This window comes from Microcaecilia unicolor, chromosome 11 (genome assembly GCF_901765095.1).
Source record: "Microcaecilia unicolor chromosome 11, aMicUni1.1, whole genome shotgun sequence".
NCBI classification, from domain to species: domain Eukaryota; kingdom Metazoa; phylum Chordata; class Amphibia; order Gymnophiona; family Siphonopidae; genus Microcaecilia; species Microcaecilia unicolor.
The window spans coordinates 162,573,749-162,594,473 of record NC_044041.1 but is presented as its reverse complement, the minus strand read 5'-3'; the positions used below and the strand labels follow the sequence as shown (position 1 = coordinate 162,594,473).

Below are 20,725 nucleotides of genomic sequence, written 5' to 3'. Positions count from 1 at the left end.
TTTGAGATACAGCAGTCCCGCAGAAAGATTGAGCAGGACGCGCTGAAGGTAAGCTTCTATAAACTGACTAGAGGCATAGACGGACTTTCCTCGGTCCACTCTCTTATATAACAAGATTTGCATTTTAATCTATAGGGCACATGTAGCGATCGAGGATACAACTCCTGAGGAAGCTATAGAGAAACGGAGGCTCTCTGTTGAGTGTACCCGATGACGCGTTTTCTACAGCCCAGATAAGTGTTGCAAAATTAAAATCAATTTAAATACATGTTTGTGCAGCGCTGCGTACGTCTTGTAGCGCTATAGAAATGCTAAATAGTAGTAGTAGTAAGTCCACCATTAGCAAGTAAAACTCTCTCCTTAGTATCTTACTATGATGAGGAAAAGATTTCAGATACTAACAGGTATGACAGGGCAACTCCACTTCTTCAGCGCTTTCGTTGGCTTCGAATAGAATACAGGATAAAATTCTATTATGTCCTTCTGCCAACAGGTGGAGATAGAACCTCAGAGGTTTGGTATGTGTGACCCTATGCAGCTCCCATCACATCAGTATTCTCTCTATCTAGCAGGTGGCGGATCATAACCAAGCAGCTCTGCATTGATTTGGCTCCTGTCCCGTTCCCCGGGTCCAGTAGAACCTATTTTGGGGTTGAAGTTCCCTTTTTGGGATTGTGGGGTACACCTCTCTCTCCTCCCCCTGCTGACCCCTCTGTGTGTTTGTGCTTCTGACTGTACCTGGCTTTAGCTTTTCCCTGCCTCCTTCAAAGCCTCTGAAGAAAGCGGCAGCTGGTAAGCATTTTAAATATTAATATTTTCAGGCGGACAGCGAAGGAACACTGGGCTGTGGCTAAAAACAGTGCTTGGAGGGGTCAGGTTGTAATCAGCCCCTGGAGGATTCAGTATGATGACGCCGTTGGAGTCTTCGAAATGCTGCTCTGAGTGTGGGAACCAGAGAGCTGCATCCGGGGCATGTGACGCATGTGAGCGCCTAGGCGCACAGGGGCCACAATCGGCAGAGTTAGCAGGGTCTTCGGCACCAACTGATATTATGGAGGCACCAGAAATCATTTTCAACTGATACCATGGAGGCACCAGAAACCGTTTTGGTGGGAAGCCCAGGCCTTCTCTTGGGGCGCCATTTTTCTTCCTTACCGCGTGCTGGTACCTCCGCGGCTGCGGGGCAGATGTGCGAAAACTATGCAGCCCAAGCGCTGAGAGTCGGAAGAGTTGGAGAAAAAAGCAGGAGCTTCATGGAGGCCTTTCTATCAGGATGATGACGTCCTTCCTCCCTAAGGTGGTATCACGTTTTCACTTGAATCAGCCACTTTTCCTTCAGGCCTTTCGAAGGGAGGACTTCTATGCATTGCGATGCCTGGACGTAAGTCGTATTCTTTTCTGTTACCTGGAGATCGCCAACAGGGTCGTTCTGATCATCTTTTCATGCTCTTTGCAGGTCACAAGAAAGGAGAAATGTCCTGTTCAGAAGGAATGGATCCTCAGAAGCTTAGCCGAGATTGGGTGGCAGAGCCAGTGGTGGGAGGCAGGGCTAGTGCTGGCCAGACTTCTACGGTCTGTACCCTGAAAATGGCAGATACAAATCAAGGTAAGGTATACACAAAAAGTAGCATATATGAGTTTATCTTCTTGGGCAGACTGGATGGACCGTGCAGGTCTTTTTTCTGCCGCCATCTACTATGTTACTATGTTTTGTCCTGGATGTTTTGGTTTTGTTCTATTATTTCTGTAAAACATCCAAATGTTAGGCATACCCTAAGCTCGCCCAAATCCCACCTTCGAAATGCCCACAACATGCCCCCTCGAGATTTGGATGCAATACAGACAAAATGCACAGATAAATGTCTGCAAAACAGGTTTTGAAAATAGTGACTTAGACGTTTTGAGAAGAAATCTGTCCAAATGGTGCTTTATGACACTTTTTGGATGTTTTCTCTTTCGAAAATGAGCCCCTATGTAACCTTGTAAGTCTATGTGCTTTGAAAATGAGCACCATCGTGTACCGTGTTATCAGCTGTGCAATGTTGTTTTTACTTCAACGTAAGAAAAGCTTGTAATAAATTTAAGTACAGACCTGACTCAAGAATGATGGTCAAAACAATGAGTTAAGCTTTAGGACTTGAAGAAGCATAAAGGTTCTTTATACTGGGTTACACCCCAACCCCCCCCCCCCCCCAAAAAAAAAAAAATGTTTTTCAAAAGATCTTTGTCAGACTTGATTTATGCACACTAATGGAAATGTATCTCAAATGATGCATTAAAACAACAAGGTAAAACTGCCATACTTCAAAAGCCTGCATCGATAGAATTATAGCTGCAGGAATCTTTGGAAGATATTACTACTGAGGATTTAACTTATGCCCCGATGATCAAAAGTAAATATGGGTGCTAGAGGCCACTAGCGCCAGAGACTACCGAACAGCTCATAAATGTAACTCTTAGGTATTCCGCCTGTATGATCAGAGCACTGCATCCCGGGATGCGCTGGATGGGGCTTCCATACCATATAAGGGAGAAATTCCTTATATGGTATGGAAGCCCCGCCCAGCACATCCCAGGATGCACTGGGCAGGGTGCCAGAAGGAGGATTAAGTGCTACGTTCTCCTCCTGCATCTGAAGGTATTGGGGGGGGGGGGGGGGGTTTCAAAGCTGCTAGACCAATTGGGGGTGGGAGGGCTAGACCAACCTCCAGCCCTCTCTTCTGTTGGGGAGGGAGTGTCCAGACACCCCAATGGCAGTGTCTGGAGGGGTGTAGGGGCTTGGGGGGGGGGGCACTGATAGCCTTTGGGAGGGGGGTCCGGGGATCCACTGGACCTCTAGAGCTCCTTGGAATCTTTGACAGGTCCAAGCTTTTTTTTTTTTTTTGCACAGCCCAGATCTGTCAAACAAGTGCGAGAGGATTGTGCCTGAGCGCATGCCGAGACACAATCCTCCTGTTCTTTCCCCCGATGATCAACACTAATAATGCACCTACATTTATACATTATTAGCGTTGATCATTGGGAAGTTAATTCCCTGTGCTGTTCAGGCACTATTTTTAAGGCGCTGTTTTGGAATGGGGGAATTGATCAGGTCCTCAGTGCTTCCCAACTTATTTTTATTCCACACAGCACAGCATGGAACATTTGATACTAGGCCTTCCTTTTCCTCCTAACTCCAACATTACTACCTTGTCCTCCCCCTCTCCTTTCTCAGCTCCCCCACCATGCTCCCCTTCGTGTCACCATTTTACTTTTCCTCCTCTATCCTCCCATCCCCCTGGCATCAGCTCCTTTTTCTCTTCCTTTTAACTTTCTGGATATCCTCTGGTCAGCAAGAGAAATCAGTCCAGCAGCAGTCCCTATATGCTGCTGCTTGCTTCTCTGCCAGTTTTCTTCTGAAACTGGAACCACATGCAGTCCTGTGGTCTTGCCAAAACTTACTACCCTCCCCATCCCTTGGAGGTTCCAACATCAGAAGGAAGCTGGTATGCTGCCACACCTCCCACTGCTGTCAAGAAATCATAATGTAAGGGACTGTGGGCACACATACACCAAGACTGCTATCAGTAGCTGCAGCAGAAATCCACCCCCCATCTTCCTTCTACAGTTCATGGCACACCTGCAACACACCGATTGGGAATATTAAATCTACATACTGCATTCATGGTCCATCAAAGGACCACCTAATGTGGATCTGAGGAAATTCTAATAGATGATTCAATGACTATTCCCCACCACTTTGAGGTTCAGGAAGGAAGGTGGAGATTTCTGGAATGAATGAAGGGGGGAAGGAGGAGGAGTAGAAGGCTGCTTCTTTTTTGTTAAGGCAGGAGATTATTGGGCAATATTTGGGCATGAAGCTTGCCTTCTTCTGGATCATCACAATAAAATAATCCAGGTGTTAGTAGTCTTTATTTTTTGTGTAAGCTGCCACCCCATTTTAATTGATAATTTGCCTTTAGTTCAGACGCATTACATTGACAGTATAGCAACTGCACCAGTACAATTTTTCAAAATAATTATCAATAGAAATCAAACAAAATAAAACATGGAAAAGAAAATAAGATGATACCTTTTTTATTGGACATAACTTAATACATTTCTTGATTAGCTTTCGAAGGTTGCCCTTCTTCCTCAGATCGGAAATAAGCAAATGTGCTAGCTGACAGTGTATATAAGTGAAAACATTCAGCATTACTATGACAGTCTGACAGGGTGGGAGGAGGGGGGTGGGTAGGAAGTATGCATGGGGACATCAAAGCATATCATTGATATTCTAACAGGGTGGGTGTGGATAGGTGAGGGGAGGGTGATCAACAGAGACATACAGCTTTATGGTTTATAATGGGCTAGGAACCCCAGATCCTTGTTAAGTCCTGTTGGGTGTTAAAATATTCAATCATTCTGACTTCAGAGGTCTTACGTTCTTGTATGGTTTTAAAGTTACCTTTCAGGATTCTCACTGTGAAATCACTGGTACAGTGTCCTGGTCCTGTAAAATGTTGACCAACAGGCGTGGGAACCCTGCTAGCACCAGTATTGTTCATATGATGTCTATGTAAATTGAATCTTGTCTTAAGCATCTGGCCTGTTTCTCCAATATAGCATCCTTCGTTACATTTTTTACACTGAATGATATATACCACATTGGAAGATAAGCAAGTGAAAGATCCCTTTATGTTGAATATCTTTCCTTTGTGGATGACTTTGGGGTCCTGTGAAATATTTTTTTTTTTTAATTTATAGAAGTCTTTATTAGGTGTCGTTAAGACAAAGCAAACCAAGAACAGTGCACAACATTTCACACCATATCAATTCTGCAGTAAACATAGCAAAATACCTTACAATATCAAAAGATAACAGCATTGTTCCATCATCCAATTTTACTTCAGTATTTAACAGTTTATAAGGTTATAAGTCCCCTATTCTACTACCCTATTGAGTCCTTAATCCCCCCTTCTCCCCTCCCTCCACCCCTGCCTCCCCCCTCCCACCCTTGCAATTCAATCAACTAATTATCCAGAACAAGCATCCAAAAACGGTCTCCACACATTTTCCCACTTAGGCAAGGTTTTCTTTTTAACTGCCGTCAATCGCTCCATCTCACATATATAATGCACCTTTGTAATCCAACCCACCAATGAAGGTACTAGCGGAGATTTCCAACTTCTTGCCAGGTTTAAACGGGCTGCCTGCAAGGACCCTCTCATCATAAACCATTGGTTACCCGTTAAGCCCATGGGTCTCTGCCCCAGCAAGAAAATTAAAGGATGCCACTGCACAGATCTGCCCAACCAGGTTTGAAGGCGAGATCGAACTCCCCTCCAGTAAGCTATAGCTTTAGGACAGGACCACCAAATGTGGCCCATCGTCCCAACTCCTCCACAATTTCTCCAGCAACTCGCAGTTACTCTAGGGAACATGTGATGCAAACGTACCGGAGTAAGATACCACCTATAGAATACCTTAAGCGAGTTCTCCTTAACAGCTACTGCTATAGAGGATTTCAAAATGCATTTCTCCAATTGCAACCAATCCGCATCCGGTAAAGTAAAATTCAACTCCTGTTCCCATCGTCTACGGTGCAAGTAGGAGGTTTTTAGATGTGTCCCCAAATAACCGTATAAGAAAGTTATCAGTCCACGTGTACTGCGAGAGTCCACACACACTTCCTCTAAGGGATGAATTTCTCGCCTCCGGCACTCCACATAGGCAGGCTCTTTCAGAAAATGTATCAATTGCCCATACGCAAATTTATCACAAGCTTGAAGCCGATAATCCGCCATCAATGTCTCAAAGGGCACTAACTGTTCTCCTACATGTAGTTGACCCAACATTTCCACTCCCGGGGCAGCCCACCTACGGAAAACTGTGTTCCCCATTCCCGGACCAAACAGGGGGGTTATCAACAATCGGGGCCAGTCCAGATATTGGAGGCCGGCGTTCCCGGAACATTCGGTCCCAGTAATAAAATGTAGCCTGCATCATAGGCGGAAACCGGTCAACTTGTCCCCTATATTTACCCGGAAGCCACATCAAGTGCCCCAGCCTACGTGAACCGATTAATCTTGTTCAAGATGGACCCACAGTTTATGATCTGCCCTTCGGAACCACTCCACAGCCGATCTAGCCTGCGCAGCACAATAGTACCAATACAGATTAGGCACTCCAAGACCTCCAGCTCGCTTACTTTTATACAGGAAAGATCTTGGCAAACGTGGTCGTTTCTGATGCCAAACAAAACGGATCAGGCTATCCTGAAGCTTAGATATGAATGCCCTGGGGACACGCAACGGCAGTACCTGAAATAAGTACAGCAGGCGGGGCAAAATGTTCATTTTAAGTGCAGCTATTCGCCCTATCCATCCCATTCCACCTATCTAAATCCCTCAATACCTCTTTTTGGAGAGCCGGGTAGTTTACTGCAAACAAATCTGCTAGGTTCCCTGGGATCTGTACCCCCAAGGAGCAGCTCGCAGAGTAAAAAACTTGCATCAGGCGTGGATGCTGTTTAAAAACACCATCCTGGAGGTTCAGGACAAATATATTCCACGTATTAGAAAAAAGGGAAAAAAGACTAAACGTCAGCCGGCGTGGCTAAACAGTAAGATAAAGGAAATCATTAGAGCCAAAAAACAATCCTTCAGAAAGTGGAGAAGAGAACCAACTGAAAGTAACAGGATAGATCATAAGGAATGCCAAGCCAAATGCAAAGCGGAGATAAGGAGGGCAAAAAAGGACTTTGAGAAGAAATTAGCGTTGGAAGCAAAAATACATAGTAAAAACTTTTTTAGATACATTAAAAGCAGGAAACCGGCCAAAGAGTCGGTTGGGCCGCTGGACGAAAATGGTGTTAAAGGGGCGATCAAGGAGGACAAAGCCGTAGCGGAGAAATTAAATGAATTCTTTGCTTCGGTCTTCACCGAGGAGGATTTGGGGGGGACACCGGTGCCGGAAAGAATATTTGAAGCAGGGGAGTCGGAGAAACTAAACAAATTCTCTGTAACCTTGGAGGATGTAATGGGTCAGTTCAGCAAGCTGAAGAGTAGTAAATCACCGGGACCTGATGGTATTCATCCCAGAGTATTAATAGAACTAAAAAATGAACTTGCGGAGCTACTGTTAGAAATATGCAATCTGTCCCTAAAATCGAGTGTAATACCGGAAGACTGGAGGGTAGCCAATGTTACTCCGATTTTTAAGAAAGGTTCCAGAGGAGATCCGGGAAATTATAGACCGGTGAGTCTGACGTCGGTGCCGGGCAAGATGGTGGAGGCTATTATTAAGAATAAAATTGCAGAGCATATACAAAAACATGGACTGATGAGACAAAGTCAGCACGGATTTAGTGAAGGGAAGTCTTGCCTCACCAATCTAATGCATTTTTTGAGGGGGTAAGCAAACATGTGGACAATGGGGAGCCGGTTGATATTGTATATCTGGATTTTCAGAAGGCGTTTGACAAAGTGCCGCACGAAAGACTCCTGAAGAAATTGCAGAGTCATGGAATCGGAGGGTAGGGTATTATTATGGATTAAGAACTGGTTGAAAGATAGGAAGCAGAGAGTAGGATGCGTGGCCAGTATTCTCAGTGGAGGAGGGTAGTTAGTGGGGTCCCGCAGGGTCTGTGCTGGGTCCGTTGCTTTTTAATGTATTATAAATGACCTAGAGATGGGAATAACTAGTGAGGTAATTAAATTCGCCGATGAACACAAAATTAGTCAGGGTCGTCAAGTCGCAGGAGAATGTGAACGATTACAGGAGGACCTTGCGAGACTGGGAGAATGGGCGTGCAAGTGGCAGATGAAGTTCAATGTTGACAAGTGCAAAGTGATGCATGTGGGTAAGAGGAACCCGAATTATAGCTACGTCTTGCAAGGTTCCGCGTTAGGAGTTACGGATCAAGAAAGGGATCTGGGTGTCGTCGTCGATGATACGCTGAAACCTTCTGCTCAGTGTGCTGCTGCGGCTAGGAAGCGAATAGAATGTTGGGTGTTATTAAGAAGGTATGGAGTCCAGGTGTGCGGATGTTATAATGCCGTTGTATCGCTCCATGGTGCGACCGCACCTGGAGTATTGTGTTCAGTACTGGTCTCCGTATCTCAAAAAAGATATAGTAGAATTGGAAAAGGTACAGCGAAGGGCGACGAAATGATAGTGGGGATGGGACGACTTTCCTATGAAGAGAGGCTGAGAAGGCTAGGGCTTTTCAGCTTGGAGAAGAGACGGCTGAGGGGAGATATGATAGAAGTGTATAAAATAATGAGTGGAATGGATCGGGTGGATGTGAAGCGACTGTTCACGCTATCCAAAATACTAGGACTAGAGGGCATGAGTTGAAGCTACAGTGTGGTAAATTTAAAACAAATCGGAGAAAATTTTTCTTCACCCAACGTGTAATTAGACTCTGGAATTCATTGCCGGAGAACGTGGTACGGGCGGTTAGCTTGACGGAGTTTAAAAAGGGGTTAGATAGATTCCTAAAGGACAAGTCCATAGACCGCTATTAAATGGACTGGAAAAATTCCTCATTTTTAGGTATAACTTGTCTGGAATGTTTTTACGTTTGGGGAGCGTGCCAGGTGCCCTTGACCTGGATTGGCCACTGTCGGTGACAGGATGCTGGGCTAGATGGACCTTTGGTCTTTCCCAGTATGGCACTACTTATGTACTTATGTAATGTCCCGGTCTGTCCACTTAAAAGCAAAGGAGGCTCTCAACGCCTCCAATCGCTCCGGCGATATCCCCACAGCCAGCCCAACAGACTTACTCGCGTTGAGTTTATAGCCAGATATCCTGGAATAGGCCCCTATCTCTTTCATTAAATTTGGAAGGGAAATCACCGGGTTAGTTAATGATAAAAGCACGTCGGCCGCAAATAAAGCAATCTTGTATTCCTTAGCCCTCACCCGCACTCCAGTAATATCAACGTTCTCCCGAATAGCAACCGCCAAGGGCTCCATCGCCAGAGCGAACAACAGAGGCGACAGAGGACATCCCTGGCGAGTGCCACGGCCCAGGCCAAACATCCCCGAGTTACCGCCATTTACTCTTACACAGGCCTGCAGCGAGGTGTATAGTGCTTGAATCCAAGTTCTAAAATAGGAGCCAATTCCCACTCTATTCAAAACCTTATCCAGATATCCCCAGTGAACTCGATCGAAGGCCTTCTCCGCATCCAACCCCAGTAATACCACTGGCAAGGCCTTCGACCGAGCTGCAAAGAGTAGATCCAGCGTTCTACGAATGTTATCCAAGGCCTGTCTATTTGCTACAAAACCAACTTGATCAGGGTGCACCAGGCTAGGCAACATATCACCCAAGCGGTTTGCCAACACCTTGGCCAAGATTTTTACGTCTGTATTAAGAATCGAGATGGGGCGATACGAGGCACACTCAGTAATATCCTTATCTGGCTTTGGTATCACCGCCACCCACGCCTCCATCATTGACTTCGGGAAAGGCGCACCCTCTCGCACTGAATTAATAACCAACATCAAATAGGGTGCCAGTTCCCCCCCAAAAAGCTTAAAAAACTCATTAGTGAATCCGTCTAATCCCGGTACTTTCCCCGTTGGCAGCGCTTTAATAACTCGAGCTACCTCCTTCACTGTCACCGGGGCCTCCAACTCTCTCTTCTGTGAGTCAGTTAGCACCGACATACCCAGGTCTGCCAAATATTGGTCAATGGCTTCAGTCTGTACAGCGGCATCCTCCTTATAAAGATTCTCATAAAAAAGGGCAAAACGCTCCCTAATCTTGTCTGAAGTGTGCAACATGGTACCCCTATCGTCTTTCATTCTCAAGATATGTCTATCTGCCCTCATCTTCCTTAACTTAGTGGCCAGCATCCTGCCTGGTTTGTTTGTAAATTCATAATGGACTTGTCGCAGGCGTGCATTAACAAACTGCAAGCTCTCATCATGTAAGGCTGCCAGCTCCAGTCGTATTGCTTGCAGTTTGCGGAAGTCAGCTACCGAGCCATAGGCCCTATATCTGTCCTCCAGAGCACCTAACCTCTCCATACACTGGGCTAATCTCACTTTGTAGGTTCTAGAGCGCAGGCTAGCACATTTAATAAAAAAACCTCTAGATACGGCCTTAAATGCATCCCACACTGTACCCAAAGCTGGCCCTGAATCCAAGTTGAGGTCAAAGTACTCCTTCAACACAGAGCGAAAGTTAGTTACAATTTCTGGGTCCTGTAGTAGACAATTGTTAAGAGTCCACCTTCTATCTCGCATCTCTTCCTTCAAAGAAGGAATTATTGCCCAAACAGGGGCATGGTCTGAAATGGTAGTGTGTCCTATGAATGATCCCCCCCCACCTTCTGACAAGCCCTTATCCAAAAAAACATAATCCAGTCGGGAGTGAGTGAAGTGCACATGGGAATGAAATGTATAGTCCCTTCCCCCCGAGTGGTCCAGTCTCCATACATCGTAAAGTCCCATAGTCTCTACAAAATTCCCCAAAGCTTTAGAAATTCTATAATCATTGGAGGAGGGTGGAGCGGTCTTATCCACCCTAGGTTGCATAGTAGCATTGAAATCTCCCGCCACTATCACCTTGCCCCGAGCAAAGTTCTGCAACTCCTTCTGAAGGTGCAGGAAAAATCGCTCCTGCCGCTAATTTGGAGCATAGACACTTGCCAGCGTATATTCCTTACTGTCCAGCATAACATGCAGGAATAGGAAACGACCCTCAGCATCCCTCTTGGAGTGCAGAAGTTGCAGCTGTACATTTTTGTGGAACATAATAGCCACTCCCCTTTTCTTGACACCTTTAACATCTGAAGCATGAAAGATTTTTGGGTACTGTAAAGAGGTCAACAGGTACTCATGTTTTTTATGAAAATGAGTTTCCTGTAGGAATACCACTTGGGGACACAGCAGCTGTAATTCCTTAAATAAGGAATGCCTTTTAAATGGAGTATTTAAACCTTTGATATTATATGTGAGAATTTTAAAATCAACCATCTACCTCACTGTATGTGGAACACTCGCTGGATAAATAAAGTTTAACTTCCTACATTCCCCTCTATTCCCCTGAACTCTCCCCCCCCCCCTTCCCCCTAGCTATCCCCCCGTTACTTGCCCAAACCCACCCTCCCAGTCCTCCCCTCCTCCCTGGAGACCCCCCACCAAACAGCGCACTAAGCAACTGAATGGGATAGCAGAGGAACAATGACCCAGGAACCAAACTCATACCCCTCAAACCTCCCGCCCACCTCCCCCCTCCTACCTTTAGTTTTCACCTTTATATTATCCTTCTCCTTTCTCATACACTTCAATATGTGTTGCAAAAGCAACTCTAGAAAACATGTAACTTTTTAAAGTCAAGTACCCTTTGCATATTAACATCCAACTAGCTCTTATCAAACCAGTTCAGACTACCAGTCTCAAGATTGGCTCCTCGCTGCACTTTCCACTCTCTGCCATTTTTGGAGCCGTTTCTTAGTAGAGGAAGCCATCGCCACTGGTAAAGACTCCTTAAGGGCTAATCCAGCCTCATGCAGGTGTTTCCACGCAGCTCCCACTGAACGGCAACGATGTTGCTCCCCCTTAAGGTCGAAGCAGATCGCAAAGGGAAAAGCCCATCGATATGCAATTTTTTCTTTTAACAAAATTTCGAGTACTGGCTTCATTGCTCGCCTTTGGGTCAAGGTAAACAAAGAGAGGTCTTGAAAGATGTAAACGCGGGCATCCTTATACTGTAGAACAGGATTCTGACGAGCTTTCTGCCATAGCTGGTCTTTACCTGCATAGGTGGAAAAGCGCACTACAATGTCTCTCGGCTTATTATCTTTAGGTTTACCCAAAGCTCTGTGGGCGCGTTCTATTCCCAATGTTTCAGCGTCAAAGGTCTCACCCATTAGTTGCGCACATAGGGCCCGCACCATGACTGGAACAGTCTCCTTGTCGCCATTTTCCGGCACGCCCCGAAATCGAAGATTCTGGCGGCGTCCGCGGTTCTCAATGTCATCCAGTTTGTACTGCAGGTCCTCGGCTTGTGCAGCTAATTTAGCCATGCTCACTTCCATGGCCTCGTGCTTATCCGCTTGCTCGTCCACTCGCTCTTCAAGCGTTTCCACTCTGCCTCCAAGTTCTCGCAGGTCAACGCTGAGCGCGTCCACGTGCTCCAGTATCTCGTTTTTAGAGGCGCGAATTTCTGCACGTATTGCCTCTAAGCACTTTGTCAAATCCTGTGGGCTCTTAGATTTAGCCGCACGCTCACCTCGTTCTACATGTGAGGAGCCAGAGTCAGACCCCGAAGATTCCCGCGCCCCAGGGGACGCATGGCGCGATGAACCCCGTGCTGATTTTCGGACTGCCGCCCGCTCGCTGTCCCGTGGGTTCGCTGAGATTTTCTTACTCATTTTGCACCCCGGTCTGCAGGTAAGCCTCCGGGCGTCGTCCAGATGCAATATAAAAGGATAATATAGCGCTTGTAGCTGTAAAAAGGTAGAGAAGCTCGGGAGCTAGTAGCTTAAGCGGCCATTCAGCTCCGTGACGTCACTTCCTCCCGGGGTCCTGTGAAATATTTTGGCATAGTTTGCAACTGGATAAATTACAGGGAAGTGGTGCCCTTCTGTTCCTTTTCAGTCTGTGAAGGAAGTTTACTTCTGCTTAGCTTGTGTTTTAAATTGGGTGGCTGTCGGAAGGCCAGTACTGGTGGGGATGGGAATATCTCTTTCAGTAATTCATCCTCCTGGAGTATAGGTTGTAGATCTCTTATGATTTTCCTCAGTTTTTCCAGCTCTGGATTGTATGTCACTACAAGCGGGATTCTGTCTGTGGATTTTTTCTTTTTGTACTGTAGCAGATTCTCCCTGGGTGTTTTGAGGGAGGAGGCAATATTCTTGGAGATTATTTTGGGGTTGTAGCCCTTCTGTTTGAAGGATTCAGTCAGGGTTTTAAGGTGTCTGTCTCTGTCCCCTGGGTCAGAGCAGATACGGTGGTATCTTGTGGCTTGGCTGTAAATGATGGATCTTTTTGTATGTGAAGGATGGAAGCTGGAGTTGTGGAGGTAGCTACATCTGTCTGTGGGTTTCTTATATATAGATGTTTGTATACAGCCATCACTGATTGAGACCTTGGTGTCCAAAAAATTGACTTTTTCTGGGGAGTAGTCAATTTTGAATCTGATTGTAGGATGGTATGTATTGAATGCAGAATAAAATTGTTTCAGAGTTTCTTCACCCTCCGTCCAAATCATAAAAATGTCATCGATGTACCGGTGGTATTTTAGAGGTTTGGTCTGGTGTGTATTCAGAAATGTCTCTTCCATCTCAGCCATAAAAAGGTTGGCATATTGGGGTGCTGTCCTGGTGCCCATTGCAGTGCCCATTATTTGCAGATAGATATCATTGTTAAAGTGGAAGTAGTTGTGAGTTAAAATGAATTTGATTAATTTTGTAATAGTTTCTGGTGAGTATTGATGGTCCAGTGTGGATTTTTTTTAGGAGTCTTCCACATGCAGCTATGCCATCCGCATGTGGAATGTTGCTGTATAGTGATTCTACATCCATCGTGACCAGAAGGGTGTTAGGTGGTAGTTGCTTGATATTTTTCAATTTATTCAGAAAGTTTGTGGTGTCTTATAAACCATAAAGCTGTATGTCTCTGTTGATCACCCTCCCCTCACCTATCCACACCCACCCTGTTAGAATATCAATGATATGCTTTGATGTCCCCATGCATACTTCCTACCCACCCCCCTCCTCCCACCCTGTCAGACTGTCATAGTAATGCTTGAATGTTTTCACTTATATACACTGTCAGCTAGCACATTTGCTTATTTCCGATCTGAGGAAGAAGGGCTACCTTCGAAAGCTAATCAAGAAATGTATTAAGCTATGTCCAATAAAAAAGGTATCATCTTATTTTCTTTTCCATGTTTTATTTTGTTTGATTTCTATTGATAACCTTAAGAGTGGACTAACACGGCTACCACACTCCTCTAATCAAAATAATTAAAATGAGGAATTTCAAAGTCAAGTTTAACGAAGATAAAGACAGGTAAATACTCTTCTTGGTCAACTAGCTTGACCTCCCTATTAAAGGTACATTTAGATCAAGGATGAAACAATGGTTGCATCTTCTAATGTACCAACTGCCAGGTGCAAGTTTTAAGACAAATCTCATACCACACATCAAGTAACTAGAAATCTGAATTGAGATCCTAGTAAAACCTGATTAATCCCACGGGAATTCTGCTCACTGTTTTTAAAAATTGTACATTCTTTATTTCTAATTTTTTTGAGTAGAATTCCCCCATCATATAGGTTTGGCTTATTCATGTATCAGGCCTAACACTCCTCAGTTTTCTCTCAATTCAGGCTTTACACCGTCCCCCAACCCCACCCTGCAGCAGTTTTTTTCAACCTACTGGCTTGAACAAACTCCCTAAGCTTGATCCCCACCACCCCTTGACACAATCAATCCTCAGAATTCTCTGCCCCCTTTCAGGGGTGAATACTCCCTAGTTTTTACTTTCTCTCTGTCCTCCAGAAAGAACCTCCAGTTCTCTATCCCTCTTTTTCTCAAACTGGGTCCACAAATCACCATTACTCTCCCTCTCTCTCCAATTTCTCCCCCAATACAGCCCCATAGCTCTCTCTCTCACACACACACACATCTGCTCTCTCTCTCTCTCACACGTCTCCTCCCCTCCACAGCAAACACTTCACATAACTTTCTAAATCCACTCTTCCCTCCCCAGCACACGTATCCCCATAACTCTCACACCAATCTCTTGCTCCTCCAAACATACCCCCAAAGCTCTCTCAAGCTCACTTTCCCACAGATACACCCCAACAGTGTCTCTCAATTGCCACCAGTCCCTCTACAACCCCCTTATGGCACACCACCGCTTCATAGATCTCTCAATAACCACCTCCCATGTGGCATACAAACACACAGCTGAATACCCCATACATCTCCCCAGCTCTCTCCTCTGTTCTCATTCACACAGGTTATTACACACAACCCTCCCCCGGCCCCCTCTTCATATGCACCTCCCCTCTAATCCCCAGTCCCGCCCAAATTACTGATCATCACAAGCAGAGGAGAGAGTAGCTGCACAATGAGCCAAATCCTCCTCCTCTGATGTTTTGGTACTGAATGCAGAATTTGAACCACCAAAACACCGTAGAGCCCTGTGTCTCAAATCCTACATTCAACGTCAAAACGGCAGGAGAAGGACGCAACCTGAAGTGTAGCTGCTCACCTCCTCCACTTGATAAGCACAGGGTGAGTGGGAAGGTGTGCACATTGGGGATACTGCTATAGTGGTGATGGGGTGAAGAATGGACAGAGAGCTACAGTGTGAGTCACCACTGGCTCCTGATTCCTATGTAGAATTCTGTGCAAATTCTGCAACAGGGAGAATTCTCCCAGGAGAAAACCTCATGGCTCAGTTTCACTGCATGCAATGTGCTCTTATGGCTCATCCTAATCACTTTCAGAATCCAGGCTCATCTTTGCAAACATACCCATCCGTTCCCAGTAGTGACTCCTCACTCAGTGCAGGGTACAAAATGCATTCGCTCAATTTGGCGGACTCAGATTCCTGATTGGCAGACATCTCATTGGCAGAGATAGAACTTGGCTGTTCAGTGTCTCCATTTTTGGTGGATCCCAGATTCGTGCTCTCCATCTGTTGAGGTTTGTAAAGTAAAAAAGTTCACATTCTGCAAGAAATATAAAATACAAGAAACTGCCAAATGCTTCCTGCATCCTAACGGTCAGTATATAATCCTGGCCTTCTTTTGTTCCACCACATAGACCAATACAACAGAAATTCAATAAGCAGATTGTTTTCCATTCCCGTAGTTAACAGCTGTTTACTGCTATCCAAACCCAACATTTGCCTCTCATTCTATGTTCAACCTGTCCTGTATATCCTTGGAGCAGCTGTTTTGCTAGACATTTCCTGTCCATTAGCTCACTGTATGAACAGAGATATAATGAGAAATTCCCAAAATGAAATAGGAAAGAAAAAAAAGAATTTTTTTTTAACCTGTAATAGGTGTTTGAACAACAGGATAGTCAGTCACACAAGTGTGTAACATCATTCAATGGCCTTTCCTAGCATGTTCAGCTATACAATATGATTAAGGGAGCAGGGTAGATTGGTATGTTATGTGTGCCAAGCATCCTGTTATCCACCTCCAATGTCCGAGACTGATAAAACCAGTCTCATTTGCTACATCCTGGACAGATCTGGCAAAGCAATGCACATGAGCTCTCAAAAAACAAAACAAAACAAAAAAACGATTAAACTATCTCCAATATATACAAAACACCACAACGTTCTTATCTGGCTATGGTTAGCGAGAACACATCAGCTCAATTCTGTAGGACTTGCATTAGCTTGGTTCAAGGCCCATGGATTACTCTGAGATCACTAAACGGTTGGGGTCATTTGTGATTTAGTTCCATCTCAACTGCTGTCACCCTACCTTTACCATAAGGTAGGAAGATGGACTCTTGCACCTAAGGAAGACAAATTTGCTTAAAAAACTGCAGGTAAGGAGTAGCCTAGTGGCAAGTGCAGTGGACTTTGATCCTGGGGAACTGAGTTCAATTCCCACTGCAGCTCCTTGTGACTCTGGGCAAGTCACTTAACCCTCCATTGCCCCTGGTACAAAATAAGTACCTGAATATATGTAATCCGCATTGAATGTAGTTGCAAAAACCTCAGAAACACAGTATATCAAGTCCCATTTCCCTTTCTTCTCCCAACCCAAAGGATGCTAGAAAGAAAATTATATACAAGGAACTGAGAATGTCTGGAGACAAAACAACTCACTGAATGAATATTTAATGTAATGAGACTACATCTGGCAGGTGGGAAAAATGGTAAAAAACCAAGAGTTTGAAAATGGGCCAGATTGGCAGATTGGACAGGGAAGGCGGGGGGGGGGGGGGGTGGAGGATGTTCCAGAGAAATTAGCTCCCATACAATGCCCAATGCATTTCTATGGGAGAAGCAATTCGACCATAGAAACTGATATAATAAGAGGGTTGCTCTCTCCTCCCAGACACACACAGAACCAACACACACAAATGGATAAATTAAAAAACAAACAAACTATCCCCTCTGAAGGGACACCACCTTGTAGTGGTGGAGGGGCTTCCGTGTTTCAATGACTCAGGGGGTCTATGCTGAAGGATTACCCATATCAGACAGGCCTCTGAGGAGAAACCAGACAGTGTCCCAAACTAGGGAGAGTGGAAAGATGGTGACCTGGGGCTCGTACGCTCAACGGCCCAGCTGTCCTCTGAAGTTCTGTCTTTGTTTACTTGAAATTTCCTCTTTGCATTTGCAGTTGCCTTAACTGAGAGGAAGGGGACAAGGGGGGGGGGGGGGGTCAGCCGCCGATGGCCAGCGTTTTGTCCCCTGTGCAGCAAGTATGGGACCTCTGCGCGACGAGCTGCCCACAGATGACTGGGTTGATGAGTCCTTTGATTAGCACCGGCGAAGGAGCGTCGATGCTCTTGGACCTGGAAACAACTTCATCGCTCTCAAATCATTTAACCACCATGCCCAAAGGAGTGGAGGAGTGAGTTAGGAGTGTATGCTGAAACGGAAGTCGTTTACAGCTGAACCAGTGTCGGCGGTGCCACTCCTAAACCCGTAAGAGCTATCAGCTTGGAGTTTTTGGCTCCCGTGGAGGTTACATTAAATATCATCTGGAAGGCGCGCCAGGACCTAATGGTGGTAGTAAATAATTTTGCTTCAGATATAATCTTATTAGTGAGCCACATGGATAATCTAATTGAATCCTTGGAGAATGAAAAATGATACATCAAATGAAGTTCTACAGGAATAGGAAACGGTTAAGATTTTGAAAATGTTAATAAACCAGAAAAATTTGAACAAAATGAATATTATTACAAATGATTAATATCGAGATTGTTGTTTTCCCAGAGTTCCAGGTATGACTCCTAAAGTTTTTTTTCCTCTGAAATGATTCCTCTTAGTATATTAATTCAAAAGGAGTGAAGCCTGTGAAACTGGGATTACCTTAATCAGTAGGAATTGGTTTAGAGATTCAAGTGTTTGTATTATTAAATAATTTCTGGTTTTAAAAGAGAAAAAAATGAAATCAGGTGTATTATTTCCACTAATGTTGGACAATAAGTATGTTTCCAATGAAATTAATTGACTATACACCATTTTGGGTTTGAGGAGGCCAACCAGATGATCAATGTGGAATAATGATTCAGATAAATAATAACTGGGGATAATCAGGTTAATACCACGTTTTCTTTGTTTACTGTTGTTTAATTGATCTTGTCTTGTTTTTTTTTTTGTTACATTTGTACCCCGTGCTTTCCCACTCATGGCAGGCTCAATGCGGCATACATGGGGCAATGGAGGGTTAAGTGACTTGCCCAGAGTCACAAGGAGCTGCCTGTGCCTGAAGTGGGAATCGAACTCAGTTCCTCAGTTCCCTAGGACCAAAGTCCACCACCGTAACCACTAGGCCACTCCTCCACTCCCTATTTATTTTGTGGTCTAAGAGAAAGATTGTATATAATCCATTTATCTAGTTGAGATTGTTTTCTTCTAATATTGTATTATTGTACAATCATCTCTGTATTACTGTTTGCAAGTGACCCTTGTAAAAAGAAAAATTATAAATGATTTAAAAAAAAAAAAAAAAAAAACCACTATCAAGAATGTGCAGATCCCAGACAGCCAGCAAACCTGCTCACTGAGGATGCAGAATCTTTTTTTTCACTAAATATTAATTTTATTTATTGCATTTGCATCCCACATTTTCCCACCTTTTTGCATGGAAAGGTAAGCAATCTCGTCTCTATGGCACCCTGCCCCAAGCAGTGTGGGTGTGCTGGCTTCCTTCTCATCTGGGTAGAACTTGGAGATATCCCACTTGTCTTTACCAGTCTAGCATGGATGATGAGGAAGGTAAAATTTAAAACTTACCTATTTACTTTCTTTCCTTTAGTCATGCCAGACTAGTCCACTACCCACCTAGGGAAGCTTCAGTCTGACAAGTTCTAAAAACTATTAGCAAGTACAATGTTGCTCACTCTGAAGGTAGCTGGACTTAGTCAATACCCTCAAGTTAGGGTTTCATTTCTGGATTAGTAGTCATAGCATAAAATCAGGGGTGACAAAAAAATGATTTTATGAAAAATCATTAAAGTGAAAACCAAATTCATAAAAACATTGCCTTTTATTAATTATGTTAATGATGATTTTCTATGTACATTTATCTATGCTAATTTCATCTTTATTTGTATTATTAGTTATGCAAATATTGACATTTTATGCATACTTATTCATTATTATTATTAACTTTGCTTGTTCTTATTTTCTCTCTCATTCTATGTTCAACCTGTCCTGTATATCCTGTATATCCTTGGTATACACAAAAAGTAGCACATATGAGTTTATCTTGTTGGGCAGACTGGATGGACCATGCAGGTCTTTTTCTGCCGTCATCTACTATGATACTATGTAGGTGGCAGAAGCTTGGCCTCAAACATTCCGGTTCTGTCTCTGGAATTAGCAGCCAGCAAGAAAGGCTCAACGATTGAGTATCCGAAGTAATGGACATGAAGGTGCCTTGTTAAATTCTGAGATAAAAGTGATGGTTTACTCTGCAGCGGAATTTTTACAGTTAATTCCTCTTTCCCACTGCTATGTGCTCTTTAGCCGCCTGACTTGTCATCAATGTTTGCAAAATTTATCTTTTTTTGGAGGAGCTGTAATCTAACCGATGTGTTGCACTATGAGCATTTCATGCCACGGTGCTTACCACCCAACTTCAAGTCACTATTTTCCTGTTTGTTGACTGCAAATGTTCACAGCATAAATTTTAATCCAGTTCCAGGCAAAATGTTTTTTCCTCCTAGTATAAGACTGGCCCCTCTCCAGTCGGTTCAAAACTCTGCTGCCCGTCTCATCTTCCGCCAGGGTCGCTTTACTCATACTACCCCCTCCTCAAGACCCTTCACTGGCTCCCTATCCGTTTTCGCATCCTGTTCAAACTTCTTCTACTAACCTATAAATGTACTCACTCTGCTGCTCCCCAGTATCTCTCCACACTCGTCCTTCCCTACACCCCTTCACGTGCACTCCGCTCCATGGATAAATCCTTCTCATCTGTTCCCTTCTCTACTACTGCCAACTCCAGACTTCGCGCCTTCTGTCTCGCTGCACCCTACGCCTGGAATAAACTTCCTGAGCCCCTACATCTTGCCCCATCCTTGGCCACCTTTAAATCTAGACTGAAAGCCCACCTCTTTAACATTGCTTTTGACTCGTAACCACTTATAACCACTCGCCTCCACCTACCCTCCTCTCTTCCTTCCCGTTCACATTAATTGATTTGATTTGCTTACTTTATTTATTTTTTGTCTATTAGATTGTAAGCTCTTTGAGCAGGGACTGTCTTTCGTCTATGTTTGTGCAGCGCTGCGTACGCCTTGTAGCGCTATAGAAATGCTAAATAGTAGTAGTAGTAGTAGTAGTAGTAGTAGTAGTAGTAAAGTGTCATGTTGTCGTACTTTCTGGGAAAAAAAAGTGCAGAAGCATCAACTTACTTTGCCTTTCTCTCTTATTGCAGATAGTTTTCTACTTCAAATTCAATGAAGCTGAGCACAAGCTAGACTCCCCATAAGAATAAGGATCTTCAGGTTCTTGGTTGGCTAAAAACCTCATGACATCTGAATGAACAGGACGCCCC

The 20,725-nt window shown here is 44.4% G+C and overlaps 1 protein-coding gene across 2 annotated transcripts in view; it reads right to left on the bottom strand.

Annotated features, from left to right (window-relative positions):
* LOC115480055 (WD repeat-containing protein 62-like) overlaps window positions 1–20,725 on the bottom strand; it is a 250,748-nt gene that overhangs the window by 49,792 nt on the left and 180,231 nt on the right. For both annotated transcript variants that reach the window (XM_030218472.1, XM_030218473.1), the window contains exon 23: window positions 15,494–15,657. In XM_030218472.1, the coding sequence (XP_030074332.1) occupies window positions 15,494–15,657 (164 nt within the window). The remainder of the gene's footprint in view (window positions 1–15,493; window positions 15,658–20,725) is intronic.